Here is a 24,896-nt window from a genome sequence, read left to right on the forward strand (position 1 = left end):
ACAATATCAGACGAGGCACATCGTGGGCCTGGTAGTGAGAGCCTCCTTCAATGTTGTACAATAGACATCCCACTCACCTACCTCAGTCTAGGTCCTGTCCGACTATAGCTTGTTCAAGGGTTTTATGGCAAGAAGCTCAAAATGTCAAGACACTGTTGATGACAAACAAATGAGTCTATACCTCAGAAAGGGAGGTTATGAATGGTAGAGTACATAAAACAAGAATGTTCAAAAGAGAGGCCCCCTCCCAGTTAATGAAATATTGTCCAGCAAAAATATGTAAAGTTGCTAAATCATCTGAACTAATTCTACAACATTTCATTTGGGATTGGAACACAATTTATTATTTCAAAAATTTGGATTATCATGGATAAAATCCATCCTTAAAATGTATCTAGGGACTTCCCTGGTGGCGCAGTAGTTAAGAATCTGCCTGTCAGTGCAGGGGACATGGGTTCAAGCCCTAGTCCGGGAAGATCCCACATGCCGCGGAGCAGCTAAGCCCGTGCGCCACAACTACTGAACCTGCGCTCTAGAGCCTGCAAGCCACAACTACTGAGGCTGCGTGCCTAGAGCCTGTGCGACGCCACAAAGAGAAGCCTCTGCAATGAGAAGCCCGCACACTGCAACAAAGAGAAGCCCCTGCTCACCGCAATTAGAGAAAGCCCACGCACAGCAACAAAGACCCAACGCAGCCAATAAATGAATAAATAAATGTATCTATATGTGGTAAAAGTCTAATACAATAATTAGTCTTGAAGATGCATAATAAATTTACCCCTACCCCCACCTTTAATATGTATAAAGAGGCTCCTATATAATAATGAATTTTATTTCCTATGAATGTCTTTAAAGCTACTACAATATAATTAAATGATTCTAATTGTAGGAGTTTTTGTAGTTGCCAATTTCTAATCAAATGACAACAGCTCCTCAAAGGTTGAGCTAAATAGCTATTTCTATGTTACAATCAGAATATAATATCTTACAAAATGAAAACGTTTCAAAAGGAATAGTGATTCTGGGGTTTCATTCATATCTGAAGTACCAGAGTGAAGGACACTTGGACTGTTAGGTTCCTGGCTTAATTGTAACACAGGTCACCATTTTTATAAATGAGTGGATTAATGTTAGAAGCAGTACTTATTGAATCCTCTTCTATTCATAAGGAACTTATCCCTTTCAACTTAATACCTTGCATTCCCAAATTCATTTGCAAGTAAAAATAAAACTATTTAGTCTTAGTGACTTTCTAAGACTTGTGAACTCAGAATTTTTTAATCTGTAAGTTTCCTGCAGTCAGAGACTATCCACTTATTATCCATTTATTTCAACTTATCATTCTCCCTGTATACTCCCAGGGTACAAGTTTCATGTTTATTTGTTAAATAAATAAATAAATAAATAGGATATTAAGATGTACATCCTAACTTTTGGAATTGAATTCAACATAGTGGAAAAAAAAATATCTGCTTCATAGTCCTTGAGTCTAATTCATTATAAGCAATATCTTCCTAGAGATAGGCTTGTTATTAAGGCAAAGGTGAAAAAATCATCAAAGATATTTGACAATTTTTATCAGATATCTTGTCATTGTAATAATTTATAGCCTACAAAAACATGAAGAAACTCTGATCTAACTTTCTATTAAGTCCTTCTACTAAAATGTATAGAATAGAATGTTTTTCAAGTATCAAGTTTTTACTTTTTGGAAATCAAGCCCTTGTCAGCTGCATCATTTGCATATATTTTCTCCCAGTCCATAGGTTGTCTTTTCATTTTGTTTATGGTTTCCTTCACTGTGCGAAAGCTTATAAAATTGATTAGGTCCCATTTGTTTATTTTTGTTTTTATTTCTATTGTCTTGGGAGACTGACCTAAGAAAACTTTGTTACGATTATGTCAGAGAATGTTTTGCCTATGTTCTCTTCTAGAAGTTTTATAGTGTCTTGTCTTGTATTTAAGTCTTTAAGCCATTTTGAGTTTATTTTTATGTATGCTGTGAGGGTGTGTTCTAGCTTCATTGATTTACATGTGGCTGTCCAACTTTCCCAATACCACTTGCTGAAGAGACTGTCTTTTCTCCATTGTATATTCTTGCCTCCTTTCTCGAAGATTAATTGTCCATAGGTGTGTAGGTTTACTTCTGGGCTCTCTCTTCTGTTCCATTGATCCATATGTCTGTTTTTGTGCCAATATCACATTGTTTTGATTACTGTAGCTTTGTAGTATTGTCTGAACTCTGAGAGGTTTATGCCTCCTGCTTTGTTCTTTTTCCTCAGGATTGCTTTGGCAATTCTGGGTTTTTTATGATGCCATATAAATTTTAGGATTATCTGTTCTAGTTCTGTGAAAAATATCATGGGTATTTTGATACATATTGCATTAAATCTGTAAATTGCTTTAGGTAGTATGGCCATTTAAAAATATTAATTCTTCCAATTCAAGAGCATGGGGATATCTTTCCATTTCTTTGAGGGATGACTCAATTTCCATTATTAATATTTTGTAGTTCTCAGTATATAGGTCTTTCACCTCCTTGGTGAGGTTTGTTCCTAAGTATTTTATTTTTTTGATATGATTTTAAAAGGAATTGTTTGTTTACATTTCCTTTCTGATATTTCATTGTTATTGCAAAGAAATGCAACCAATTTCTGTATCTTAATCTTGTATCCTGCTACCTTGCTGAATAATTTTTACTTTTAAAGTATTTTATAGATTTTTAAGCACTGATCATGTGTGATGGTCACACAATTCTTGGAGTAAATCAAGAACTGTTTCTACACTATGGATGACAAAATTTGGGTTCAGAGAGAATATGTGACTTGACTAAGTTCAGAGCATTGAAAAATGCATAAGAAAGGTTAGAATCCAGGTCCTTTTATTCCTATCCAGTGTGTTTTCCACTGCAAGGTACAACTGGCTGAATGTAATAATGAGCACTGAAAATTTTAGATACTAATAGAAAAAGATTACTGTCTCTAGAGATTTCATATTTTATGGTGGTTGATCATTTATACCCTTGATATCAAATTCCTTTAAAATGCAGAGTACCTTGAAATTCTTTCTTCTTCCTTATACGTGAAATATAACTGTGCCTATTAACAAGGTACACTCTATAAATATTAGCTACAAACAAACGCATGAGGAAGGACCACATAAAAGTACAAGTGCGTCACTGCTGTCGTCAAACCCACTCTCCTTGTCCCTCACCAAGGGGAAAGTGACCTCCAAAGACATTGAAAAGGCAACCCATTTACACTGCAGTGCTTATATATCTGATCCCAGGGTATCTTCCACAATCCATTTACTATCTATAACTGGCTATAATGTTATTAACCTTTAGTGACTAGTCTCATTGCCCTTCACTGACCATATATAACTATATCCTAATGATTTTAACTATCTTTTAAATAGGATACTCATATAAAAAGAGTAAGTTTAAATATATCTTGCTAAGAGAATTGAGTTTTAAAAGTGAAGGCATGAAGAAAAGTTGGTAGAGGATTGTTTCAAAATAAGTGAATAGTAACACAAGTTCCCTTAGATTGCTGTATAGAATTTTAATTCACTACTGTGAAGTTCAAGAACTTCTATTTTTCATGCCTGGCATTCCTCCAAAACTTTGGCCAGAAATGATTGAGTATGAGTAATGGCTTTTACACTGTGAAATGATGACTTATTCCTCCTAGAAACTTGTCATTCTTAGCTGTGAACTTTGGCAGACCCTTAAAACAGATCTGCCACCATGAACTAGAACTACTTTCACAGTGGACCATCCACATAATTAAACCATTTTGTTGTAGTTGTGGTTGTATAGAGTGCTTATTATGATAGTGGAGAACTGGCTTCTAGTATCAGTCACATCTATGCCATTTTAAGTAGTTACTCAATTTCTTTGTTTCTGATGTCTGATGGAGATACACCTAACTCTATCTACCTATTTTTGTGAGAAGAAGAAGATATTCCAAGGGACACAACTTCAAAGTCTTAAAAGACATGTCTAACTTTAAGCAATACAATTCATCACTAGTTATTCTCTCTGAAGTGATATAGGAGTACCCTTGAGATATTACTAACGCTAAACTGAAACCAAATACTCACTCTCATAGCTTACATGTAGTCACTCTATCGTTGATGATGGTTTAGAACATATCTCCTTTCTGGCTCTCTTGGTACAATTAAACTGAACCCAAGAAAATGGCTGTTCCTGGGTTTCTTAATTTAGAATGGTAGTATCTTATACTTTCTCTTGAGATCTTGAGATCTCTTTTTCTTTCTCTCTCTCTCCCCACCATTCCTACTCCTTCAGACCTCCTTTCTCTTTCTGTCTCCCTCTTCTTTCTGCTTTTTATTCACTCCTACTTCTTTCCCACTCCAGTCAGTGGAGGTCATGAGAATCTACGGGTGTTGTTTAGCCCTGCAGATATCATTTGGGCTAAAATCATACTGAATCCTTCCTTGAGCAATCTAAGCAATAGAAGCTGGGGAAGTATTTGGAGGATTTTTAGCCAACTCACTGAGCACACAAAGTATAAGCAGTACACTCAAAACTATTACAACCTATTTTTACATCAACAGCTAGAGGTTGTTTGGGTTTTTTTTTTTCCTACTGCACTTTTTACAGCTCTTACTACTATAGAAGTAGTATATATTTAAAGCTACTGTGATTACTTAAATTTTATATTCACTAAAGATGATTTTCAGTAGCAAAGTTCCCTTGTAGTAATTTCAGATTTCTCTGGGAATAAATGTCTTCATAAAGGTATAGGAAGGAACAGAAGTTCCTACAGGAATTTCATAACTTACTGGTGGGGGTGGGGGAAGAGCACTTAATGTTCTCTTCCTGAACCTGCTCCTCAGTTACAGATACATTCAGAGAGACAGGCTCATCAGCTGATAATTGCCTTAGTGTCTTAATCTGCAAAATAAATATAATAAATTTGTCCTTCTAAAGGAAGAGCTAAGAGGGAAAAGGAAAAAGCAAAGGAAGTGTCTACATGATGATCTGTAAATATCAAAATTATGTAGATATTTTCCTCTCAACATTTCTTCCCAGAAAACTTTACAGTGAGCCAACACAGAATAGGGGTTAAACACACTACCTACAGCCATGTGGCTCATGTACATATAAACAACTCCATGCTTGAACCCAAAGTGTGAGCAATAGTGTCTGGGCACAAGCAGAGCCCTGATAGCCTTTTGAAAAACTTGTTTTCTAAACAGAACACTTACATTTTTACATATTCACAGGAATTGTGATTCTTCTTTATGTTGGGTGAAAATTAGTAAGTTAGTAGTTCAGAACTATGTTTTTCCTTTGTAAGTGACACCTTTGCTTCATGATAAACTACACCCCATACAATCTTATTGGAAACAATGAATACGGGAATAATACCTTGACAGAAAGGAGCCTGATGCCAGGTCTTGAAAATTTCCATGGATGGTGTGCAGTCACATTGTTTAAGCCAAAACCTGTCTTCAGGGTCTTCACCACTTTGCAAGCTGTCAAAATCCTCATCATTTTGAAGATGCTGATTTGTGACTAAAAATAAATGAAATTGCATATACTTTATGAGAATTTTGCTATAAGATTTTTAAATTAATGTGAAGAAAGCTGGGGGTGTGCAATCTAGTGTTTAAGGCTGACTGCACAGTGATCTTTGAAATTCCATTCATTCTGTCATTAAATGTCTTCGGCCATAGCTCCTCCTTCTCTTAAGCCCTCCTCCTGAGGTAATGTCCAGAGATGGACATGTAATACAAATTGCAACACATCAAACACTACCTGCTCCTGCTGAAATAATGTTAGTGTTGTGGAAAAACAGTCATCTGTCAAAGGAATTGCTTATGCAGCTGAATAGAATGATCTAGAAGCAGTGGACACCCTCAGGAATATCACTTGCCCTAAAGAGTAGCAACTTTCTAATAATGCTAAGGATCAAAGGTTTTTGCTTGTGTGAGATGTAATGCCTAATTTGCCTTAAAAGACATTTTGAATTCCCAAAGAATCTGAAGACTTGCGACTTTCTGGAAGTCGCAAGTCATTGGAAAAGACAATGGAAATCACATAGAGTAAAAAGGACATCAGAATAAGCTTTTCTCCACAAATAGAGAACAAACCTTTCTACACTGTGCTTTTTTTTTTTTTTTTTAGTTAATAGTGTATTACATTCTTACCATTGCATTGTTCTTTGTTCCAAATTTTAAAGCAATCAGTAATATCAACTAAAACACAACTGGAACAAAGTAGCCTATTTCTATCCCTCTTAATTTTTCAATTTGTAAAAAGTATATGAAATAATGGTAAACACTGATTTTAATGAGAACACATTCCTAAGTCAAGATTTTTTTAGTTGTTTAATTGCTACATATAAAATTCTCAAAACGTGAATATTTGTGTTTCAACCTGAGTTGAAACTGATTCACTTAGCCCTCAATCCCATGTTTAATGAGGCAGTCAAAGGGTCTCATTGGCTGGAGGAAGCTCTCACTTAAGTCATGTGTTTATGTAGATTAGGAAACTTTGCAGTATTATCCTTTGATATCCTTGCAAAGGAGGCCAAGAAATAAAGGCTTTTTCCTAGTACTTTTCACAATGGAAAAGATGACATAGAATGGCACAGAGATTGTAAACTTCATGATGTAGGATGAGTGCTAGAATTAAGTTGGAGGGGAGGGTTTGAGGATTTTTTTGTTTTTAAGGAACAAAGTTTAAACTCCATCTTCTTCTGCCTTACTTAATGTATTCATGTATAAACATTCTCTGAAGCCAAACTGCTTCACAGCTCCTGGTGCTAGAAAACTGAAAAAAACAGTCTCAATCTAGTGTATATAATTAATAAAATAAGTAATGTATGGTAGTGTGTCCAAATACAATGGAGAAAGAGAAAGAAAGAAAGAAAGAAAGGGAGAGAGAGAAAGGGAGAGAGAAAGGGAGAGAGAAAGGGAGAGAGAAAGGAAAAGATCAACTCCCTTGTGCATGTTCAGTAAAATTTAAATATGTGATTATGTTGAACCATATTATCTTGAAGGATTCAAAGAGTATACCAAGTAGATGGAGGGGAAAAAAGCAGAAGGGACAGCATGAGCAATAGCACAGATACATTAAACCATATGGCATATTTAAAAAAAAAAAAAAAAGCTAAAACAGCCTGCTAAAGCCTAGGTGCACAGTACAGGTTGGGGAAATGAAGAGGAACCATAACAAGGAAGATTATGTGTGCTTTAAAATGGTTGGTCTTAATCCATAAATAGTGTTCCTGGTGGTCATGAAAGTGTTTTGAACAAAGGTGAAATTACTGTGAAAGAAAGATTATGGAAAGTGAACTGAAGGAGGATGAAACTAACAGAAGAAAAACTCCCAACTCAAAGAACTAAGACCTTAGAAACAGAGCTTACTGGTTTAGACCAGTAAGTACGTTAGGTCGTGGACTCATCCTTGTCTATATACATAAAAATATATATATAGTGAGGATTTGTCTTTCTCTAATAAGAAAAATAACATGTACTTATCACAAAAAAATTTTAAGATGCACAATAAATTTAAATCAGTCATAATCCCATTACCCAGAGGTACCCATGCAGTGAACACTGTGGTACGTTTCCTCCCTTTATTCTCTACGCTTTGGGGTACTAAGGAGTCCAGAACTTAAAGAAGGAAAGACATTAGTAAGTGACTTCATAACCACTTTTAACAGTTGACCAAAAAGCATGGTGAACTGAGCATGGTTTCCCAATAAGATGTCAACAACTTTAGGGTACAATTCCATAACTCTAGAACCTAAAGAAAAATATAAGCCTGAGAGTTGTAATGGGCTTTCACTTTTTTCAGTAAAAGGTCCTGGATGTAGGCTATGGTCCATGTTTCTAGTCACCATAATAAAAGAGGAAAGGGCAGAAGATTTGGAGAGTTTGGTTAAATATTCTGAAAATTCATCCATCATGATTCTACAATCATCTCAGGAATTGGAAAGACCAATAAATTAAATGGTGGGTAGTTTCAGATTTGAGTGTTCAGGGTGGACTGAAATCTACAACCAAACTGAAAAAGAAAATTATGTTAGTTAGGGAGTTTACATTTGGATAGATCAAAGGGGTGAGGTGATAAGAGTTGATTAGTAGTGAATATGAAAGACATAAAGACAGTAGAAATATTACAGTTTTGTGAAAGACATTTTTTCAGCACACTTTAAAAGAAAGTATTTTTCAGTTTGGAATGATTTTTTTCTCTGATCCCATTTACATGGTCCTCCTCTCACATAAGCTATCCGCATACAACTAAGCAGGGTAAAAGCATGAACACATGTACACACAGAAGGTTGGGGGAATCTGTATTTGAAATGTATTTTGTATGAGTCAGGTCATTAAGGGTTCTCTAATCTTATAAGTCACTCTCTCAAAACAGCAAAATACTGTTTATGAATTTAGCCCTTCTTTTCTACTGATACACTTATTATAGTTATCACAGTTTACAGCATTAGGCTATTTTCCTCTGTACACCCCCATATGGAAAATTAAGAATTATTGAAACTAAACATTTCTCAGTTTTGATGGAGTAACATTCTAGTACTTTTTACTCTAGTGCTAATAAAGCATTTTATTTCTTCCATAAATTGGAAAATGTATTATATATATATGAATAAATATGTATTTATGTGTATGCAGAGAGATTAAAATATGTATGTACATATAGAGAGACAGCAAGAAAAGTATCCTTAACTAATACAATTATTTATCATTTCTTAAGAGAAATGGAAGCATTCAGCCTCCCAAATCCCTAAGAAGACTTAATTTGATGAATTTGTCATTAGGATATCTGGTATTGAAAATGGTGCTATATCCAGCACTAAGTGGTAGTTATTTTCCTGTTACTTAAAGAAATTTAGAAAACACTGAAAAATAGATAATAGCCTACTCCCAAAACATAACCTCTGTTAATATTTTAGCATATCTTCCTCTAGCATTTATTTCTATATACAAGTCATAATTTTGAAAACAGTGATCAACTTGCATTACGCTTTTGTGAGGTAATATTATATTTAAGGTATGTTCAATGTTTTTACATGTTCTTTTCAAACCTTAATTGAAATGGCTACAAAATATTTCATTTTCATTGTTTCTACTGTTGCTACAAAGCATATCAATATTGCAATTTTTTATAAACATTGCCAAATTTCTCTTCAAAAAGAATGTACCATCTACATACTAATCACAATGTGAATGTCCCTTTCAATACACCCTTGCCAACTCTAGGTGTTATCTTTCATTTGCTTATTTGAGCATTTGTTTTCATTTGAATTTTAAATAACTCGTGAAGTCAAACACTTCCATATACCTTTAGTTAGTACTATTTCTCCTTTTTTTCTTACATCTTTTTGTTCCCATTAATCCATTCCCATTAATGATCAAGAAAGCCTCTTAAAAGGAAACGTAAAACAACACTGATTGATATAGCCTGTATTTGTACTAATTTCAAGTGTCCTCTTCATTTGGACGATCCATTGATATAAGTAAGGGAGACCTGCTACCATTTGGGAAAAATCAAACCAGCTCATCCTGGATAATAAAGGCTTTAGGTTTTGGAATAAAGAGAAAATAATGGCATTAGTAATTCCTTCTTAAAAAGTACAGAAACTGCCAACAGCTTTCTTGAAGTGTGTCTTACTAAGGAATGAATAGAGACAACTCTAAGAAAGTGATGCATTTTTCAAAAAGTCTCTAATATAGCAAGCATGCAAGAGGTGCTTCTGAAAAATGACTGAATGAATGAATTGGTTCCTGTGTGCCAAGTTCCTGCCTGATCAATGACGTTTATTTAAGCAGAAACAAATAAAATTAGGTTAGATGAACATAAGAGGAAGTAAAGATGCTTTGGAATAGGAAAAGAGAGCTGTCAATTAAGAATTATACAAAAGACGATAAATTTAAGGCAAGAAGCAAGGTATGTCTGGAGAGCAAATAAACTCAGAGTAGAAGAAAATAAAGAACCACCCCCCTCAAAAAAAAAGTTCTATTTTGTGTTTGAGCAGGGATGCATGAAGACAGAATAGAAAAGGTAGACATGATTATTATGGTTCAATTCTGATTTTTATTAGCCTAATATAACAAGGAACACTGTCACAAGTGAGGATATGGACAAAAAAGGGCTACTCTTTGAAGAAAAGTGGTGTGGATTTGTACCTACATAAAAAAGCATATACTTTCTCTCACCATAGAAACTAGGATAAGCTGGTAGAAAGATTCCTCAAATAAAGTTTGGCCAGGGAGAAGATTTGTCAATAATGACAATAGATGTTAGGTTGTTAGATGATGAGGTTTTTAAATAACCAGATGTCTTTGAAAATCCAATCAAGTAAGACACATTCATTAAGGTCCAATTGGCATTTTGAGGAATAGAAGGTGAAGAACCAAGTTCATGAATGTGCTTATCAATCTAACATTTGATAGCATAAAGGTTGAAGTGATTCAAAGGAAGGTGAAAAAATGAAGCTGGAAAAGAGACCTTGAAAAAATGATTTCACACATTAAAATCCAAGGCACAAGTGATTATATTCTAGGATAATAAAAAAAGCAATCATTTATAAGACCCCATTTGTAAAAAAAAAAACTTAAAGAGAACAGATTAGTTGGTACAAGCAGCATGTGTTTGTAAAGAATAAATCTTATCATACCAATTTCCTGCCTTTAAAAAAGAGACATTACCAGACTATGTAGAAACGTTAGACGTAACCTACTTTAATTCAAGAGCATTGAGTATATATTCTAGACCATTATTAGGTGCATACACATTTGCTGGAGAATGTATATAAATGTAGGAGGGTGCAGTGAATTACCCAGTGAGTAAAACAAGCTTTCTATGATTTGTGGGATTAGAAGAACAGAGTGGACAATGCCTTAGAAAGCTGATTCAGAATTCACAGTGACCTTGGCAAACTGAAGACATAGTCAAACACAAACAGATTAAAGTACAAGCAAAGGGAGGTCAAGTGTAAGTTAGTCCAAAAAGAGGAAGAAAAACAAGCTACAAATACAAGTTGTAGAGGACTGATTATATAGAAGTAGGTCAAAAAGCATATGTAGCAGTCATACAGTATAGCAACTGCCCAAAGTTAGTCATAATAAGCTGTAATCATTAAAGTTGTAAATCATTGAATCATAAATTATACAAAGAAGGAAGAATTTAGAGTGAAATTTAAGAAAGAAAACTCAAAGTCACTAGAAAGTTAAATATTAAATAACTTGAAACACAAAAAATAAAATTTTGACATTGAGATAACTATAAATTTAAAATCATGTCATGTAGGATTCCTAATCAAAAGCTTTCAATCTTCCTAAAAGTCTAAAAAATGTTTAAAGAGGAATTTCTTGGGTATAAATTATAAAAATCCTACAATAGAAGCTAAAACATTGGAATTTATAACCACAATATATTAGCATATACCTGTAACTATATAGAGAGATATATACACCACTTACTATTATGCCAGTAAGTGCAAATAAGTATTTAAATAAATCAATTTTAATGAGTCCAATGATGATAAATATGCTCCTGCTTGACAGTTGAGGTACTTGTCATTTTTTGATCACCTACTAAGTGCCATCCCTTGAGCTAGGCACTTGGAATGCCTTTTTTGCTAATCTTAAAAGCAATCTCTGTACTAAATGTAGCTAATAATATCCCTATGTCATAGATGAAGATGGTGAGTGTGTCCCAGAGAGTTTAGCTTGCCCATGATCACACAGCTAATAAGTTGCAAAGCCAAGATCAGAACTCAGGTCTCAGCCAACGTCCATTCTTTTTCCAGCATGTCAAGTATACCTGGGAAAAACAGAGGCAACAACATGAAATGACTTAGAAAGAGTAGGCTGGTTAAGATGAATTTTGCAGAAAGAATACATGATTGCAGAAGTTGCAATGCTCAGAAATACTATGACATTACCTGGAAATGGATAAAATGTAACTTCAGTAAAAATCAAAGAATGAGAAAGAAGAAAGTATCCATAACTTCTCTGATTTATTGTTATGTTTAAAATTAAAATAATATAAAAAATGAAGAAGGTAATATAGAAATAAAACTATAAATTTTTCCCAATAATCTATCTAGTGGGACTAATTGGCCTGGGAGTCATACTTCTAGTTGGCTAAACTGATTCAGCCCAACTTACCTAAAATAGCAAAGGAAATTTTATATTTTTCTATGTTACATCCTATTGCTTTAAGTTACTTATTTCAGAATCTGAATAATTTAATGCCATTGAATTTTCATAATTGCTCATAAAGTTAGAATTGCTAAAAGAATAACCTATTCAGGAACTATTTATTGAGTGCTTTCTATGTATCAGATGCTGTATAACAGGAAAAAGGATTGTTTTCAACTAAAAGATACTTTGTAGGAAATTAATCTCTTTTTAAATGTATTGCCTAAACTATCATCAAACAGAGAACATAATAATTATCTAATAGATAGTTTTATATAGTTGAAAGTGATTTTTAAAATCATCTTTTCTAATTGCTCTGTTTTATAGATATAAGAAATAGATATCTAAATAAGCCAACGTTATCTCATTATTTTTGAGTTAATACCAAATCTAAAGCCTTTAGTAGAAATCGCTGTAGAAAAGTAAGTTCCTAACAATTACTACCTTTCCAGTAGAAATAATTTTGTAAATGATGGAACAGTTAGTGAAAGAAATTAACAACTACATAAATCAAACTCTACACTTAATTTTGGCCTAAGCATTTTCTTAAATTTTGGCCTAAACATGCCTACAACATAAATTTCATAAAATAGAATGATTAAATCATTAGGCAATTGTCACTCTAAAGAGTAAAATATTTCTAAGGAAAATTTTAAAATTTAATTCATCACCAGCCTTTTTTGCACAATGATTATCATTGCAACAAAATCGTCTTTTGCTGAACAGAACAGCTCTGATGGGCTTGTTAATTCTTAACTTTTGCCAAGAGTAAACACAAAAGATTTTGCAAGGCTCTAAAGAGCAACCCTAGCCATGAGGAGGGGTTACCCATGGTACTCCAGGTCATGTGCTGGGAGAGTATTGGATCCTCTTTAAATTAAATATATTTGAGGATCACAAAGAAGCAAGTTGTGCAACGTGTCTTGAAATTTCTGACCTCGTGAAGTAAGGGGCGGCCGGTTACATGGGAATGACGTAGAAGACTTTTTTTTCTAAACTAAAAACAGGTCACCCACGCACATTCCTACTCTATTCCCTTTGTAGTGTATTTGTTACATTAAATCTGATTTCTTTCACGACCTCTCGCTTTCAAGGGAACTTGGTCCAGGAAAATATATTCCGCCCTCCTAACAATCAGATCACCACTCTCACAAACAGTAAAGTTCCATCTTTCTAAACTAGTATTGCAAATTTCCATGAATGGACCATACAGCTATTTCTTCTTCCAGATTTGGAGATTCCTAAGTTGAGTGATTGAAAGGTGGGGGGCCTTTTTTTATTTTATCGAGGTTAAAAATTTTAGGGGGAAAGTAATGCTGTAGAGGGAAAAAAGAAAAACAAGAAGGAGACACAGAAGGGGAGAAAGGAGGAAAAAAACCATCCTCATCCTTCAATGCTACAAACTGCTAACAGTCAAAAATGCCTATTTGGATTTTAACTGCTGACATTCCCTGGGGTGTTGAAGAATTAAGTGTTTTATTCCGGTATTGTTTATTTGATGTCATTTATTTTTAACCTCTACTTGACTTAATCAAGATCATCCTCAGCTGAAAGGAAGAGGGGATATATAATGTTTTTGCTATTGGACTCAAGGGATTGATTATTTCAAGAGAACACTCTTGAAAGCTTTGCAGACCAAAAAAGCAAGGGATTGAGCATGAAAAAGTTGCAGACTGTGTCAAGGTTTCAAAAATTTGTTTTTAAAAGCTGATTGACTGGGATTAGAAGTTGAAGTTAATCAGTAATAATAAAAATCCGACAAAAGAAATGATTAGACATTTTGTAAAAAACAGTAAGACAAATGAAAGAAATAAAGTTGTATAAAGGGAAGAAGTATTATCACCATGTTACTTACTATGGATGGGACACCAATATGTAACTTGGAAAAAAAGGGCTGTCAAGTTAGAAAATATTTGTACTAAAATTGGTGACTGCATTCCTCAAATTATTAAAGACCCTGACTTAAAAAGTCACTTGTCCGTACATGTCTGTTTTTCTACTATTAATTAACTGAATCAATTAGTACTTGATTAATTAATCAATACTTCTTTATTATAACAAGACAAAGCGAGTTTTTAGGGACATAGATTAGTTATAAGTTATTGCTACTCCCAACACAAACCAAGGATTCTCTCAAAAACATATCTCGAAAAAAAAAAAGAAAAAGAAAAAAAATATATCTCGTTCTTCTCCAAATTTGCAAATAGTAAAATTATACATCCTCTAGATAAATTTATTGTGTGATAAAACTTTAAATAAAAGACAGGTCTTTTATTAGGAGATAATTTTTTTCTTATTTTTCTATTCATATAAGTTTTGAAGAATTAATAGCTAATGAAAATTACTGAAACCTTCAACTAAAGTTCTTTTAGGGGTGTCATTTAATTTCCCTGTTCACATGCAAATCAGAGCACCTGTGATCTAATGACCACTCTGTTAACATTATATGAAAAGAATTGCTATTCACTAGACTACATAACTCTCATCTTTTTAATGTACAGGGTAAGAAAATTTGGAAATTTCTTTATTGTGAAGATATCCCGATACATATCTTGCTAATACTTAAAAGCAATTGAAATATCACAGTGAACTGAGAAAACAGAACTCAAATCCAAGAATAAACTTTTTTAATGACTCAAAATTAAACTCCTGAATGGGGTGCATATTTTGCAAATTGTCTTTGCCTTTAACTCTCTGTTTAGAGACCAGAATCAATTTCAATGAAAATCAGTCTTTTAAAGAGAAAATACTTCTTTTAAAATAATGTTTACCTTTAAATAAAAATTGTTTATCATGTTAACTGATAAAAAATGACCAAATACGTCTATGAAGCACCATCATTTTTTTAGCTGTTATTTTCATTTCTTGCAGTTTATAAGCAGAGTCTTTGGCTCAGTTCCTGGGCAGACACAAAGATGTAGGGCAGGGACGGTAACGGGCCCAGATGGCTCTTGAACATTGAAGGTAGGACATACAGCTATTTCACAATGGTACTATAAGGAATAAAAGCAAAATCCTATGCAAAAGAGGGGTGGGATAGGGAGGGTGGGAGGGAGATGCAAGAGGGAGGAGATATGGCGATATAGGTATATGTATAGCTGATTCACTTTGTTATAAAGCAGAAACTAACACACCATTGTAAAGCAATTATACTCCAATAAAGGTGTTAAAATAACACTGAAGGCTAAGACTGACTCCTGGCAGAGACTAGAGCCATTCAGTAATAGGAGGGTGCAGTTTTGCTGATGTTCATTTACCACCTTCAGCTATGGCCACCAGCTAGAATCCGAGACATCTTAGTATTCCCCATCTCTGATTACCTTTTTCTCTTCTTTTCCTCATCCTGCCACACAAATTTCACCAGAGAAAATGCTTAGGACATGATAGAACGAGTACAAGGAACAAGAAAAAAAGAGGAGTCAAAAGAAGAATGTTTGATTATAAGACTATACATTTAAAATATGTAAATGGATCTCACAGTGACTTGACATACTGCCAATGGTGTCAAAGACCACACAACTTCTGTCAACTGAAGTTTTCTCTTTATAAAGTTGAGTTGATAAAGAAAACTATGAGGAATAATTAACAAAACAGACTGTGAATCATTTAGCCAACATAAGATGATGCAGTATTTTACTTGATGAAGAAATGTGAGGCTGTACATTTGTTAGATTAATTTTCTCAACTTGTTTATATCCTGTCAATCCTTCAAAGCCATGTGAAATCCTACTTCACAAACTTTATCTATATCTTGTTTGTACCATAGTTAAGTTGCTATTTACATACTCTTATTTCATATATTTTCCTGATTAAAATCATTAAACAGCTCCACACTGCTTCTTGACTACAGTATAAAGCTAAAAATACAATATATACTCTTTTCCGCTATTATAGGCTCTTTTATACATCATTCATGTGGTATGATCCAAAGTAGTTTCTCCATTGTCTCCGTTTCATATGAACAAATTGGAAATAGTAGCAACTGTGACCTCTCATAGGTCATAACTCTTTCCTTCAATATTTCTTGAAGGCCATTTATATGCCAAGGACAATGCTAAATCTTAGAACAGAAATAAGACTCGAACACAGACTTGTCCCCCAAAAAGCTCACTCTTGAAAAGCCTTTCAGGTTTATTCTTAAAAAGAGATATGACATCTATTTTCTACTCTCAAGACTGAGCAATAAAGAATAACAAAAAGAACTGAAGACCTAAGAAACTCAAGACCTGTGAGACCCAAGCATAACATTCCAAATCAATATTCCTCTCCAGCAGCACTCCCAGGATGAAATGGGATCACCTGTTAATGCACTTTATGAAGTAAAAACCCCTCATATCATCTTTCACTTTCCAAAGGAGTTGACCCACACCTTAGAAGCCACTTCAGATCCAACAACTTCTCAAGAGAACAAAAAGAATAACGCTTCTTCACCAGCCAATTTTGGCTAAAGGGTGTAGTGATCAACACTGAACTAATTAACGAGAGAAAACTGAATATCCACTCCACATGTAACTACAAAGAACAAGGAATAAACCATGAACTCTCACATTAATGTCTTTAGGAAACCAAATGCTTTCTGAAAAACACATGAAGAGAAATTTATGATAAAACACACTTTAAATAAGTTTAGGTTAATATTGAATTATAAACACTTAAGGCCTAATATTTAAAACCAGCAAATTTTAAAATAAATAAAATCCCAAACACCCATGAAATTATAAATGTATAGCTACTGTAACACTCAACAGGAATACCAAAATATATTTAATTACTAAATAGTAGAGAAAAAAGTAAAGGCTCGTACCCAATTTATATTAAAGTTACAAGGGTTTAAAACTCAGGAATAATAAAATTTCTCAAGAGCGCCTCATCAGAATCCAATGAATTACTCAGCTCACCACTGTTCCTTCTTTTCCAAATCTTGAATATGAGCAGCTAAGAAAAGATGAGCCACATCAAAATCAAAACAAACAAACTTTTGGCTGCTAAAGCTTATACACAGGATGGCTGGAAACAGGATTGCCATGTCCAGGCCCAAGTCAGCAAAGTCCTTTTTTAAGGAGCTTAATCTCTTTCTTCAGGCTTGAAAACCTTGTGCTATGTCTGGGAAAATACCTACTCCACTACCTTGATGCTGGACTCTGTGCTTCTTCCAGACCTAAGATAAGAGACTTCTCCTTATCTCCTCTGAAGAAAATGCATGGCTCCAAAGTCCAGGAGACAGGTTATATTCTAATGCCAATAGAATTAGAGGCCTTGCCAGATCACCTGACCTAGAATTAGTAGGGAGGGCGAAAAAAATAAAAAGTACTAGACACTTTAATTCAATTAAAAAAATTCTTCAAATCAACATATTTCTTCAGTAAATACATTCCTAACTATCCCGATAAATTTCAAGGTGAAATATGACAACCATTCTTTTACATACTTAATATATTATACTTCAAAATATCACACCACACTTTGACTTAACCAGCAGAAATTCACTCCAATTTTATTTGCAATTATGTCATTTTTTTTCTACTTCAAGGATTATCTATACACTCAAACTAATGTGAGGAAAATTCTCGTTAAAGCCAGTTGAAAATAATTTATGGCTTTAAACATATTTTAAGTAATATTTTCATGTATGAATGGTACCTAAAGAGTTAAGTAAAAGGTTACACAAAATGTTTCCCTAGAAGGACTCAAAGCATTCTTGTTCCTATTAATCTTCCTTCCATATGTTAAAGTCTTAGCAATCAGGAGAATTAGGATTTTTAATATTAAGTGTATAAACCTTTCTTCAAATGAGGATGAAAAACATAACTGAGTGTTTATACAAGTCAACTCAAAGCCCCAGAATGAAGCTTTAACATGAATTAATTCTACCACAGTGACTGAGTTATTTAACCTTTGTCCTTATCATTTTCTCATAAGGAAATTGAGAAAGATTAATGACCATGAAAAAAAGAGTTCTTGGCCTAAAGGTGTATCTCATCAAATATGCTATGTGCAGAGAAGGAATATTTATAGTACTACATTTCAGAAGGAATTTTCCAGTTTTACAAACCTACTGATGTGGATATATTCCCAATATGTTTTCTTTAACCACTAACAAGTGTGCAAAATGCTAAACTAGTTAAGAAGTAGAGGCAAATTCTATCCCTGGCTCTGTTGTAAACTTGTTCTATTCTTAGCCAAGTCAATTAACCTTTCAATATCCCAGTTTCTCTAAAAACTGGGCAAGTCAATGCCACATAAGTGACAGAGACACGTGAGTTAATGAGAGAATATCTACCAAGGCTATGATCTCAGAAGAGAGCACAGAAGAACATCAATTTGATTAAACATCAAATGACCTTATATTAATAGCCTTAATAGAATTGTTAAGGGATAACCAGAGAACGAGTGTTTCTTGATCCTCTGATTTTGTATGTCTAATTTATTCATCATTTATCCATTCATTCATTTATTCATTCAACAAGTTGAGTATATTTTACCACATACCCAATGCTCCATTAGGCAATGATGAAGTGAACTGACATGGCCCCAAACCTCATGATACCTCATAGGAGATGGTTGCAAATATGAATGAATCAGGGCTTTCAGTGTATTAAGACAGTTTAGTAATTAATCACATAGCATATAATTACAAATTATATTACAATGTATAATTACAACTCTACAGGAGAAAAGCAGGGTATTTAACTAGAAAATAATAGTGGAGAACAAAATTTAGATTGGATGGTTAGAAACAGTCTGAGGAAATGATATTTAAGCTGAAATGGAATGATTCATATTAATTAAATGGGTAATGTTGAGGAAAAGTATTCTAGCCAGAGGGAACACCATTCATGAAGACTCTGAGTTGGGAATTGATGATACCTTCCAGGGACTGACTGGTGGGATAAAAGGATGCTGAACAAGGGAGGAGTATGACATGAAGAGAACTGAGAGATAGTCAGACTCCAGCTCCTGTAGGGGTTGGTAGGACATGTTAAGGTGTAGATTTATCATTCATAGTACAATAGGAAGCCACCGAGGGATTTTAACATGGTGTCAGTCTGCTCAGGCTGCTAAACTAAATACTATGGACGGGTGGCTTGAACAACACACATTGATTTCTCACAGTTCTGGAGGCTAGAAGTTCTGATATCAGGGTGCCAGCACGCTCAGGTTCTGCTGAGAACCCTCTTCCTATTTTTCTCACAATGAAGAAAGAAGGAGGAAGCAAGCTCTCTTGTGTCTCTTCTTACAAGGGCACTAATCCCATCTGGAGAGATCCACCCTCATGACACAATTACTTCCCAAGGGCCGCATCTCCAAATACCATGGCATTGGGAATTAGAGCTTCAACACATGAATTTGGGTGGGTTTGCAGGGGGGTGAGGGGGACATAAAAATTCAGCCTGTAGCACAAAGAAAGTTAAATTATCTTGTTTATGTTATAAAAAGATCAATTCAATTGCTTTAGAGAGGATGCATTGCATATGAGGTAAGTCCACACAAAAAGCTAACTGTGGCAGACCTGTTTGTGTGCCCTGCTCAGAGACCCTCTACCAGGCCAGCATATCCATCTCCCAGCCACTGTGGGCTGCCTGCTAATCAGTCACATCTGACACCTTTTCCAGAGAATTGCCCTGGTTGACAATGTTGCCTTGCTCCATCATAGGGTCATGAAAGACCAAACTCCTTTCCCTCAAGAGCAGACAACTCTGCCATGTGATTTGTGTTCCACAGCCCTCCCCTGTGGATCCGGCCAAGGCTAGAATTTATCTGAGACCACATATTTAATTTAATTTTAGTGGTGAAGGGAGAAGCCAGATTGAAGTGCATAGAGTGAATGGGACATAAAGAAATGGAGACAACATGGGAAGAAAAGCAGTTAAGTAAAATAATAGAAACTGGATGAGAATGTGAAGCAAGGGAGAGTTTATTTGCTCTGTGTGTGTGTGTGTGTGTGTGTGTGTGTGTGTGTGTGTGTGTGTGTAAATGGAAAGTGACCAGGGCATACCTGCACTTGATGAGACTGCTCTATCTGAAAGGGAGGGGTAAATTTGCATCAGAGTATAACTAAAAGGTGATGACTTTGGGAGAGTCAAGATGAAATCTAGAGAACATGGAAAAGGACTCATAGGAAGGGGCACATTTCCACCATTGTAACAGGAGGGCAGTAGGAGTAGATGTGTGAAATATCCCTTCTCTAGCTGAAGATGGGTAGACTTGGTGGTATAAAGATGAGAGCATGGTCACTTGATAGTTCCTACTTTACAATGAAATAAGATGCATGGTTTTTAACTGAGGATGGAAAGGTTTAAAATAATTCCTGTGAAGAGTCAGATCATGTTCTCATTAAAGAACCACTGCAGGAGATCCAGTAGTATTAAGATTCCCATTTGAGGTTGGTGATCATGAATTTATAGCGACACCAGAATGTCCATGTATGTGGTTTTCTCCAGCCATGTTCAAATATATGAGTACAGGCATGGAGATGGAGGATTGTTCACCAAAGGTCTGAGTTTTGCCAGTTCAGTTAGAGAGAAACAAGGGTGGGGAAGTTGAGAATACCTGCAAAGGAACGATTATAATGGTAGACCCTAATCTAAGCTACGTTAAAAAAAAAAGAGAGATGCTCAAAAAAATGTTAACAGTGGGAATACTTGAGTGCATGAGGTCAAAGAATAAGGAAGGGGTACGTGGAAAGAGGGATGCTTGAATTTTGGAGGTGGTTCAATTTCTGGTAAAGAGAGGTCTAAATGTGGCCACAGGAGTTGGTGGCTGAAGTCAAAGTTAAGGCATAGGAATGGGATGGTTTGCTAAAATTGAGTTTCATTATACCCTTCAGTTCATGCAACTCCAGTACTCTGTGGTCAACCAACATCTGCCAAATAACATGAATTCTCTTTACAAAAATAATTAACCGTCATTACATTACAAAGCAATCTGGATGAGTAAATTATGCTAAGTGAAGCACAAGTATTTTCCCATTTTTCCCTTTGGGGAAATTTATAACTTTTTAGCTCAAAAATATTGGTTCAAAGAAAGTTCTAAAAACTTTTTTGTTGTTGTTTTTCAGGGGTTAATAGTACTAATGCGGCCTTGAACTTCTCTAAGTCAGCACAACTGATCAATCAGCATTTCACTGATTGCTTAATTCCTCCTTCTCTACATAAGAGGGGGAAAAAGCCCTTGCAAAATGTGTTTGTTCTGTTTGTTATTCTGGACAAAGCCGATAACGAGTTGCAGCTGCTGTACAGAGTGTACTGCTTGCCGAGGCCATTGCTTTAACTTATAGATAGAAATGGAGCAGCCAGAGATGTGCCTCGGGCTGAAGTGGGTGCTGTAAATAGGACATCCCTTTCCAACTACAGTATATATGTTTCATTATCCAACAGTTTGTTCTGCCGAGGAGAGTTTGGCCAGGCAAGAGACCAAAAGAGAGATTTTTAAATATCATGACCCAGCTGAAAGAGTTCTGTTTTCTGACCTGAGGAATTCTGTCAGTCTCAATAAAGATGCTTGTAATAGCAGGTGATATAGACTCTGAAGGTGTGTGTCCCTCTGCACCAGTGCACCCCTGATGATTAGAGTCTTGGGGCTATGCCTCAGGCCTCACAATTCCTAGTGCTAAACCTACTTGCAGATCAGCCCTTCATCCAACTGAGTTGTGTTCTTCTGTATCACTAATGACTGCAAGTCAAAAACATGTGAGGTCAACTATTTGCCTTTGACCAGTAAATAGGTGTTTAAACTGAGCTAACTAAGGAAATAGCATCATTTGTCCGTCCTTGCATATCATTTTTCATTTTATCATAGATTATTAACTAGGACATGAGAGAACAATTGTAATCAGTATCATAAAGTTTAACCCAAAATAGAGACTGATTTCTGGAATGGAGGGATTAAATAGTAGATGTCTTATGCTTTGCTTAAAAAGGTTCTCAAATTAGCCGCTTACTATCTGTGTGACCTTGAACACGTTGCTTTAACTCTTTGAACCTCAGTGTTTTCATATATAAAGTGGGAATAAGAATCCCTCCTGTGGAGGATTGTTGAGAGAATGTAAGTGGAATAAGTTACGTAAAATGTCTGGTACTGGTGAGTAAAGGATCCTCTCAAGTCATTCATAATGTGAGTGTACGTCGGTCTAGCCACTTTGTAGCATAATTTGTCATTATATAGTAAAATATATAAGGTAAAATGTGCATACTCTATGGTAATTACTTTTCTCAGTATGTAATCTAGAGAAATACTAAAACATGAGCAAAATGATAGACAGCACAGAGAGCAGACCAGCTCAGTCCCTCTGTAGGTATCAACAAGGATCCAGAGACACTACATCAATCCGGGCCCCCTTCCTTTCTCCACCATCAAATCATGTAAGCCAAACAACCAGATGCCACCTTGAAGAGGAACAGGGTGAGCAGATGGGATGTGGAAAAAATGAGCATCTACATAGGTCAACCAAGCACGGACAGAGTTACCTAAAAGGAGTGTTTGAACTGCAGCATTGGACTCAATACAACATTGAGCAGACTAAACTTAAAGTTTAATTTTTAGCAAGTGAAATAGATCAGATCAGTCATAAAAACAAAAAAAATAAGTTACATTTTTTTTATAAAGTTGAGCCTTCTGTGGGTAATTCCAAACTTTACTTCAAAATATCTAATGGAGATATGACAGAGTGTGCCAATTTTGTGGAATATTTTGCAGCAGGTGAAAAGATTAAAGTAGATCTTTACGCACAAAGAGGAAACACTGACACAGCGTTTACTTTGTGTATTGGCTCTGTTCTAAGTGCTTCATGTGTGTTAACCCACTTCATCTTTCAACAAGCCTGACATGCTGATTCCGTTGTTATTCTCACTTTATGTGTGAGGAAACTGAGGCACAAATATTAAGTTGTCGTCTCAAGATTCCCCTACTAATTAGTGCTAAGGCCTAGATAGAAAGATTTCTGAGCCATACTGGGGAGTGAGAAAGGCAATTTACAGAATAATACCTACCGTATAACATTAATAAAACACACAGAGGCAAAAACGAACACCATGTGATTTTTGTCTGTAAACAGCTGGAAAAAGGTCTGAAAAGATATAATCAAACTGGTAATAATATTCTTCTCTGCAGCAGGAAGAGTTTTTGCATAGAGAGGAGTGTTGTCAAAGAAGATTTTAGCCTTATCCATAATGTTTTAATTTTCACATTGAGGCTACAGCAATGCACTCCTCATGTTGCTAAGTTGACAAAATATATGATACTAAAAATGGTGGTATGATGATATGTAATGTTTTTATTTTCTACTTTATCTGCAATATTCATATATTATAATAAATTATAAGAGAATGCAAGCATATGTATTGGGTAATGTTGGAAGTTAATAAATTGCACAACATTCATCCTACCATCCTCACCAGATGTCATTAGACTGATTTTTAATCATGCAGTAGTAATTAAACAGGGATCAATGGCATTCTCCCAAGAACACTAACACAGCCAAAAATAGTTCCTCGAGACAAGATCATTTCTATTAAAAAATAAAAGAATGTGAAGTTAATTATTGAAATTAAAATGCATATCTTTACTTAAATGCATAAGGATACCTTGTTTTAATATAATGAATTAGTTTAGCCACTATAAAATTCTGTTTTCCTGATTCTTTTCAAAGATCAAATGAACCTTCACTATTGGGCTGTATTATAAAGTCTTTAATATATAAAAGTTGAACATTTCAAGTGTGGCATCATTATATACATATATACATAAATATGGAAAGAATTAAGGATACAGGCTTTATTATTATTATTAACATCTTTATTGGAGTATAATTGCTTTACAATGGTGTGTTAATTTCTGCTTTATAACAAAGTAAATCAGTTATACATATACATATATTCCCATATCCCCTCCCTCTTGCGTCTCCCTCCCACCCTCCCTATCCCACCCCTCTAGGTGGTCACAAAGCACCGAGCTGATCTCCCTGTGCTATGCGGCTGCTTCCCACTAGCTATCTATTTTATGTTTGGTAGTGTATATATGTCCATGCCACTCTCTCACTTTGTCACAGCTTACCCTTCCCCCTCCCCGTATCCTTAAGCCCATTCTCTAGTAGGTCTGTGTCTTTATTCCCATCTTACCCCTAGGTTCTTCATGACCTTTTTTTTTTCTTTTTTTCCTTAGATTCCATATATATGCGTTAGCATACGGTATTTGTTTTTCTCTTTCTGACTTACTTCAACTCTGTGTGACAGACTCTAGGTCCATCCACCTCACTACAAATAACTCAATTTCATTTCTTTTTATGGCTGAGTAATATTCCATTGCATATATGTGCCACATCTTCTTTATCCATTCATCTGTTGTTGGACACTTAGGTTGCTTCCATGTCCTGGCTATTGTTATTATAGTAAATCCAGGCTCCTATAAAATTTACAATGGCCTTTAGAACTTGAATAGCATATTGAGACAAGATAAGAAATCTGAAAATAGCACCTTATTAATTTGGAAGATAATTTCATTATATAATTATACAATCTCTTATGTTATTTCAGATCCTGCCATAAACAAAAATGGATCATGCAAGAGGATCTTAAAAAAGGATTGTGAATTATGCTGCCTTCCCCCAGGCCAGGAGGATCAAAGCACCATATTCTACGGGAAGAGAACCAATTGCTATAGTATTGTTCTTTCAGCCTGCAAAGATTAGTAGTACTGGA

General features: G+C 35.0%; 1 protein-coding gene across 1 annotated transcript in view; it reads right to left on the minus strand.

Moving 5' to 3' along the window:
• The window catches only part of CPS1 (carbamoyl-phosphate synthase 1), a 142,800-nt gene extending 137,267 nt beyond the window's left edge, over positions 1 to 5,533 (minus strand). The window contains exon 1 of the mRNA XM_060151307.1: positions 5,399 to 5,533. Within this exon, the coding sequence (XP_060007290.1) occupies positions 5,399 to 5,524 (126 nt within the window). The 5' untranslated portion in view covers positions 5,525 to 5,533. The remainder of the gene's footprint in view (positions 1 to 5,398) is intronic.
• Positions 5,534 to 24,896: the final 19,363 nt, after the last annotated feature.

Source organism: Lagenorhynchus albirostris, chromosome 6 (genome assembly GCF_949774975.1).
Source record: "Lagenorhynchus albirostris chromosome 6, mLagAlb1.1, whole genome shotgun sequence".
NCBI classification, from domain to species: Eukaryota; Metazoa; Chordata; class Mammalia; order Artiodactyla; family Delphinidae; genus Lagenorhynchus; species Lagenorhynchus albirostris.